Raw genomic sequence first — 8,266 nt, 5'->3', positions numbered from 1 at the left:
CAGTATATTGTGACTTCGGGTTGGCATCGTTCTCGGAGAGAGACAAGAATTCGAACACACGCCTGACAAGCACCGTTCCGCCTGTCACGATATTCATTCCTGCTAAATCAGCACGCGAAAAGCTCTTACTTTTTTACACAGAAACATGCTTTGTTTAAATATTAGAACTTGTTATTGCATGTGCAATTATGTGAAACGTAAAAAGTATCAGCGGCCCACTAAAGTTGGAGGACAAAGGCAAGATTCGCGCTCGCTTTGGAAAAGTTTGCCGCCTGAACTTGCTTTTCTTCGCTTGGTTATGAATTTTAGGTGAGTAAACGTCACTGGAAGATGTAATACGCGTGAATGAAAACAATTTATGAAGATTTTACTTTAAGGACGAGTTATTGTTATCGCCATATCCACGTTTTAGACGAAGCCTCTTACAACACCAGCCAACACGAGCCTCGCAGACACATATACCGTCATTCCCATGACGGCACGGTGCCCCCTTAAGAAACTCCCATAGACGGTGGCGTCAGATTACCCTTTAGATGTTATAGTGAGAAACTATGGTTTCAGTCCCAGCACCTCCACCCGTTCAGAAGAGGTTTATTGGCGGCTCATAATGCAAAGGCACAGCGACCGCGAACGGCGAGGCAGCCCGAAGCACTGTCCAAAAAGACGCCAGCAATCAACAGCGCGAGCCGAGCCGCGCGTCGGCGATGCGGCTGTGCCGCGAGGCACGTCTTCTTCTTCACAGCTGCTGCAAGATTTAAGCCTTACACACAACTGTGGCTTTGGAGCACTCGTGAAGGAGTCTTTCTTTTTTTTTTCTTCCGGTGAAGGTTCCAATTCAGCCACGCACACTTTACTTCGCAGAAGCGTTGGTGGATAATGTCTCCCTCCTATGTCCTCTTCCCCAACCGCTTGCCATCGTGGCAAAAGTTGATGTCCGTTGAGCGGATAGACTTCTCATTGAACCGGGCGGAATTCTGCACCTCTCGTAAAACATTCATTACGTGCAGCAGCCTTTGCATACTTAACTATAGCAAAGGTAGCAGTCAGCCCGCCCTCCTCCACCCCACCCTTCCTCGCTCTTTGAATTTTGCCTAGATACACCCCATAACCTGAATGTTACTTTCACCTAATATAATCGAGGAGCCTAGTCTAGTTCACTGAGGATACCGAGAAAAGGTACCACAAACCGCGTTTAATGCACGAAAATGCAAAAGAAAAAAAAGGAGGATTCAATAATAATTTGCAGTGCTTATTACTCTAGAAATGCAAACGTTTTGTCAAACACTAAAGTTAAAATGTCCCCCTTTGCCCCCACATATAAGCTTTGTGTAATGTACTTATTTCTAGGCAACATTTGCTTGCTTACTTTTGCTTAAGAAAAGTTTTTGCACACCCTGTATTTGATTCACGCCCATTTACTTTCGCATACGGATTTACCGTAGTGGTTTCCTTACTTTTGCTAAGCTTGTTATTTGCTGCACTTGTAGTTATGACAAGGCCGCATGCTAAATGTGGCACCACTCGTAAAGCACAGTCTCAAAGCTCTTGAGCACTTCAATGCGTACGTCAATGAACTGTGGCTGCACGTAACCCACGAACAGCCCGTCATTTCTACCGAATAAAAGCGTAATATAAAAGAGATTCAACCATAACACATGAAGAACCAAAGCGTAATATGGTAATTAACGCTTTCAAGCACTTGCAAAGGGAATGTTTTACAAATGCTGTATATATCCACAAGAATTAAACATTGTTTCCTAAATCTGATCTGGCTGCATATATATTAAAGCCACGGTAGCGGGATAAGTTATGCAGCGCTTGTAAAAGTCTAGGACACTTCGGAGCGCTTCAGTGCGAAACCTATTACTAAGGACGCCATTACCATACGCAAACTCAACTTGTTGCACACGTAACCCACAGTTTGTGACTTCAGTTTTGCCAATTATAGACTTGACGTAACGTAAAAGAAAATATACTGTAATGTGGTGGTATAACACGTTCCAGCATTTCATTAAATATTTTTTTTTGCAATGACACTATTTGATGCATGTGCATTTAACTTTGAAGTAGTAGCTTAGCGCGAAAAAAACCACGGAAGCGCATTAAGCGCATTTAACTTCGTACGTAATTTTCTCAGAGTTCCCACACGTTCTTTATACTCGTTGTTAAGGGCATTTGTGTTTATTCGAGGTGGACACGTTCTTTATACTCGTTGTTAAGGGCATTTGTGTTTATTCGAGGTGGGCGGGCTAAATTAGGCGCCTCTTGAGAAATTTTGTTACAACGCGTTGGATCGCTCTAATATTTGTGATTTACTGCAAACGCTGCAATTTACTTTCACGCTCTGGCCTTTGCGTACGTGACCCAAATAACATAATTTTTATTTTATCTAGGTATATACTTCGTAGAACTTATTGTACCCTCGGGGCACTGAAAAGCATCTTGCAAAATGGCCATATAACGCTTTAGAGCACTTACCATAGGAATGTTTTCGCAAAAGTTGTATTTAGTGCACCCGCATTGAATTTCGCACGCAAATATGGCACAGTGTTCCTGAAACATTCGATCAATTGGACGTTTGGTGGCATTTGCAGTTATCTCATGGAAGCTGGGTAAATATTGCGCTGAGTATACAAAAAAACAAAACACTCATACCTCTCCGAAGCACATGAATACGTGACACCTTGCAAAGGCCGCATAAAAATCCCGCATCTTAAACTTTGCCTACACATCCATACCGTTCCCATTGTGTTCGGTGAATATATACAATGTACAGTGTTTAATTCACAGAGAAAAGCGCAAAAACGAAAAGCAAACCTTGTATAACGTACGAATATAGGGAGACACGAGGGTTCCCTAATTATTTGCAACGTTTTAAATTAAGCCAGAAGTGTGATAGTTTCACCACGCATTACACATGCCCCAATTTTTTTCACAGAATTAGAACTTGGTGTCTTGTAGAATTATTCAGGACTCCTGGAAACATTGCGGACAATGGCAGCATGACACCGTGGAGCGATTTTATAAAGAACTTCTTACGCAGTTGGTAATTACCCTACACAGATAAAACGCATATCGTTCGTTACAGCACAACAGTCTTCCTAATTCCACGAAAGGTAAACACCGTGCCTCGCATTGCTAGTTTCCCGAGGAGAACAGGAAGACCAACTAGAGGACCTCTATAAGGCGTGAATGGCACAAGAGTAATCAGTAATTATTTTCAACCCGTCCAGTCACCCTGATATCTTCGCAGCAATCTGCGATGTTACGCTCGCACATATATAGTTGTAATATCGACAGACGCTATTGTAACAGTTGTAACAGACGCTATTTCTTCGCGTCTATGACGTGCTACTGCTTAGTAGAATCAACTGAAATCAAATCGAATAATTTATTTGCCTGGAAGAAGGTCGTGCATTCAACTTCCGGTCGAGATCACCGTATTCGGCTGGCCATGAATAAAAAAAAATAATAAAAGAAAAAGAAAGGAAGCAAAAAAAAAAACGTTACCATAACGAGCTTTTCGTACACGACATAATAGTCCCAGGTGGTTGCAATTTGTCCCCAGCTCTGCCATATTTACACAGGAAGGCAAATGCCATGCATGAATCATCGTAAGGCCTTGCGCCAAGAGCGGGCAAAGATTCAACAGCGCTTTTGAGCCGTACTGAACTATGCCGCTTTCTGCGATAGCTATTTGAAGAAACGAAATGTTGCGTGACCTCATTCATACCTGTTTCAAGTGAAAGATATGCATTGAAATTGCTTAAAAGGCTCTGGCACCTTTATTTCCCGAAATATTGTACTTTTGGTTATCATTCGTCTTTTTCAGGCACTCCTGAATGAACAGCCTTTCTACCAGATCGACGTGGAAGACACCGTAAGTAAGTAATCTTTCGCACGATGTTCCAGGGTACCTGAACCAATACGGAACAAAACAAAAAGCTCGCTGATGTCACACACTGCTAGAATAGATGTTACGCCGACACATATCGCAGTAGCTGGCTGCTGAGCATCCTTTCACGTTTCGCATAGAGTTGCCAGTACACGCAGTGTCTGTGTGCGTGCGACGCGAGCTTGGGCGCATTTAACATCAGAATAAAGATGACGACGGTGAAGATGATCGTACGGCCGCGATGGCATGGCTTCTACCGCGGTTGTTCGACGCCAATTAAACGAGATGCCGCTCTTTAGATTCTGCATACGCCATGCACGGGGGTTATCGAAAGGAACGCGGATTTTACCGTGATCTGCGACAAAGTGTTTTGCATTCCTTACGCGCGAATCTCTAGGTCATGTAGTCTACGTTAAAATGACATCTGTACTCTGGCGAAGAAATGTTAAAACACCATAAATCAGGCCTGTTGCGAGGGCGGTACAACGTCGCGCGCTACCAACATGGCGTTATTAAAGCAGTTCGAGCGAAGATCCGAGGAATGTGGGCCAATCCCGGAGACGGCGCAGTCTGACACAGCGACCCCTAGGCACGGAGCTGCCACGACAAAAGAGGGCGAGAAGGAGGCGCTTCACGCGATCGGGGAACCTTTCGATCAGCTAGCTTCCTTTGGAACGAAGGAAACATGCGCCTTTGATCGGGGCCGAAAGACGCACTCAAGAGCCCGCAGCACTACCGTTCCGGAATACAAGAATACATACTGGAACACAGTTTCATTATACACAAATAAATCCATGCTCTCCAGCAGCTGTGAGTAGCCAGTGCCTGTGCGGCTAGACTCTCTTGCAAAGGTGAAGGGCAGGTCCACTGAATTTTTGTAGTCTGAGTTTTTTTTTTTTTTTTGTAATCCTTAGGCTGGCACCGATTTCAGGTGACGGATTCATGGGTGGTATTAGTGATGAATGATCGCCGATGGTCCAGTCACACACTCAATTTCGAGCTCTCACGTCAGCGTCGTTGCTGGACCACGTCGGCAGCTTCCATCTTTACAGCTCAACACGAGCCCCATCTCTAAGGGGCCTTAGCCCCACGCACTCTTAGCCTACCTGAATCGTGGAGTGAGGAAAGCGCGACATGATAAAAAAACGGATAACTGGCTGAAAAAGTCACGCGAGACGATTGTACCTTCGACTACTTCATACCTAAGGTGACCTTTATTTCATAATAACCGATAAGTAGTTTCAGAGCGAAAATCTGGGACTCCGACACAGGTTGCGTTGCAGCCTGTTCGTTGACTGACATTCCATACCGAGCACGCCGGCGCACGGCGTCGTTGAGCGGTAACGATTGTGGAGGTCCCCTTATCACTGGCGTCAACCTCAGAATTTTGGACGGCCTTATATGGGACTCCAAATTTTCCATACAAATGCAGCCTAAATTTGGCAAGGAATCAGTTCTTGCCGAACACTGACCGGTTAACCCGTGGAAAAATTAAACTGTGTATCAGATAGCGGTGATTGCAGACAACATCCGGCACCTTAGTAGAAATATTCAGGTGTTGTAACAAAAAAATTCACCTGGCATCGTTCAGAACCCTAAATATATAGCGTGCATCGAAACAGCGACCAAGCATGTAGACCAATGCCTCTGGGATTTGAAGAAAAGTTCACAGCCAAATTCCAACTCAACCTTCCGCATCGTCGGTATATAGAATGCTTGACCTTTTTTAAAAAAGCCTGTTCGTGCTCAGCATTTTTCTTCTTTTTGACAAAATGAAGGGCAAAAAAGAAAGCTGGAACTCTCTACCCCAAGGCGAAACAATGAAAGACACAGACTGGTTTAGCGGCACGCTGAATGCATGTCAGGACACCCGCATGGTGTGGTTCGCCGCCCATGGTATCGCCACTGAGACCGAAGGAAAAACCGTCGCTCTTTTCCAGCGCCCAAACAAACGATTCAATGGATTTAAGGTAGCGGTTACCACGCCCGCTCCGTTCAGACCAGTCTATGCATAGGCTGGTCAAACCGCATAACCGAAGTGATCGGTTATTCTATCGGTTTTTTTTTCGCTTAATAGTGTCGGGATATTCAGATAGCCGGACAACTTGCTCTTCTGTATTTGTGCAGAAATTGCCTCTCCGTCCCTCTCTTGTTCTTATATATTTGCAATTACTTTTCCTACCGCTCGTGCAAATCCGATATCTGCTCTCGTTAGCCTGCTTACCTTTCTTTCTTTTTAAATTTTTCGTTGGGAATTGCTGTATCCGTATATTGGAACATCCGGCTGACCAGGTATTTAAGCCGTTTATCCTAAGTATCCGTTTGTTCAAAGTCGGACAACCGAATAACCAGATTTCGAGACTAGATTCACTTCCCTCCGGTTAAACCGGATAGCCGGTCTGACGGTTATTCAGAAGCACCAGTCGGTAGCGTGACGGAACTCTGGTGACAGTGCCAAAGCCACAGCACGAATCCGCCTAGAGCATACTTAACGCTGATTCGTATGTCGATGTTATTATTGACAAAAGAATCAGAATGCTCCTGGCAAGCTTGTTGTATACTAGGCAACAGCCTGTAATCGAATACGGTTTTTGCGAAGACAGACAGACAGACAGACAGACAGACAGACAGACAGACAGACAGACAGACAGACAGACAGACAGACAGACAGACAGACAGACAGACAGACAGACAGACAGACAGACAGACAGACAGACAGACAGACAGACAGACAGACAGACAGACAGACAGACAGACAGACAGACAGACAGACAGACAGACAGACAGACAGACAGACAGACAGACAGACAGACAGACAGACAGACAGACAGACAGACAGACAGACAGACAGACAGACAGACAGACAGACAGACAGACAGACAGACAGACAGACAGACAGACAGACAGACAGACAGACAGACAGACAGACAGACAGACAGACAGACAGACAGACAGACAGACAGACAGACAGACAGACAGACAGACAGACAGACAGACAGACAGACAGACAGACAGACAGACAGACAGACAGACAGACAGACAGACAGACAGACAGACAGACAGACAGACAGACAGACAGACAGACAGACAGACAGACAGACAGACAGACAGACAGACAGACAGACAGACAGACAGACAGACAGACAGACAGACAGACAGACAGACAGACAGACAGACAGACAGACAGACAGACAGACAGACAGACAGACAGACAGACAGACAGACAGACAGACAGACAGACAGACAGACAGACAGACAGACAGACAGACAGACAGACAGACAGACAGACAGACAGACAGACAGACAGACAGACAGACAGACAGACAGACAGACAGACAGACAGACAGACAGACAGACAGACAGACAGACAGACAGACAGACAGACAGACAGACAGACAGACAGACAGACAGACAGACAGACAGACAGACAGACAGACAGACAGACAGACAGACAGACAGACAGACAGACAGACAGACAGACAGACAGACAGACAGACAGACAGACAGACAGACAGACAGACAGACAGACAGACAGACAGACAGACAGACAGACAGACAGACAGACAGACAGACAGACAGACAGACAGACAGACAGACAGACAGACAGACAGACAGACAGACAGACAGACAGACAGACAGACAGACAGACAGACAGACAGACAGACAGACAGACAGACAGACAGACAGACAGACAGACAGACAGACAGACAGACAGACAGACAGACAGACAGACAGACAGACAGACAGACAGACAGACAGACAGACAGACAGACAGACAGACAGACAGACAGACAGACAGACAGACAGACAGACAGACAGATAGATAGATAGATAGATAGATAGATAGATAGATAGATAGATAGATAGATAGATAGATAGATAGATAGATAGATAGATAGATAGATAGATAGATAGATAGGATAGATAGGATAGATAGATAGATAGATAGATAGATAGATAGATAGATAGATAGATAGATAGATAGATAGATAGATAGATAGATAATGATCTTCGCTAACACCCTATTCGATTGCAGGCTGTTGCCTAGCATAAAACGTGCTTGCCACGAGCATTCTGATCCTCTTGAGATGGCTTTATATTGCCAATTCTAAATTTCTTTCCCATTTCCCAGACTACAGGTGGACTTTCCGCATCAAAGTCCAGGGCCAAATACTGCTTGGAATGAGCACGACTAGTGACACTGTTGCACGCACGGATGATCTCTGGGTAAGTCATTGTGCAAGATGGCGTTGTGTCATAAACCAATACCTTGCCCAACATTGGCAAATGGTGCAAGTGACCGAAAGAAATATAGGTGTAAAAAATGCGGCTGAGATGAAATCACGAAAGACAGCCTGAATTAGTCAGGCT

At 44.9% G+C, this 8,266-nt stretch overlaps 1 protein-coding gene across 1 annotated transcript in view; it reads left to right on the top strand.

Moving 5' to 3' along the window:
* Positions 1-2,865: 2,865 nt before the first annotated feature.
* Positions 2,866-8,266, top strand: part of LOC129381680 (uncharacterized) — a 39,540-nt gene continuing 34,139 nt past the window's right edge. The window contains exons 1-2 of the mRNA XM_055064722.2: positions 2,866-3,884; positions 8,028-8,122. Of these exons, the coding sequence (XP_054920697.1) occupies positions 8,078-8,122 (45 nt within the window). The 5' untranslated portion in view covers positions 2,866-3,884; positions 8,028-8,077. The remainder of the gene's footprint in view (positions 3,885-8,027; positions 8,123-8,266) is intronic.

This window comes from Dermacentor andersoni, unplaced genomic scaffold (assembly GCF_023375885.2).
Source record: "Dermacentor andersoni unplaced genomic scaffold, qqDerAnde1_hic_scaffold ctg00000041.1, whole genome shotgun sequence".
NCBI classification, from domain to species: Eukaryota; Metazoa; Arthropoda; class Arachnida; order Ixodida; family Ixodidae; genus Dermacentor; species Dermacentor andersoni.
The sequence above is the reverse complement of the archived record's forward strand: the minus strand, read 5'-3'. Positions and strand labels throughout refer to the sequence as shown.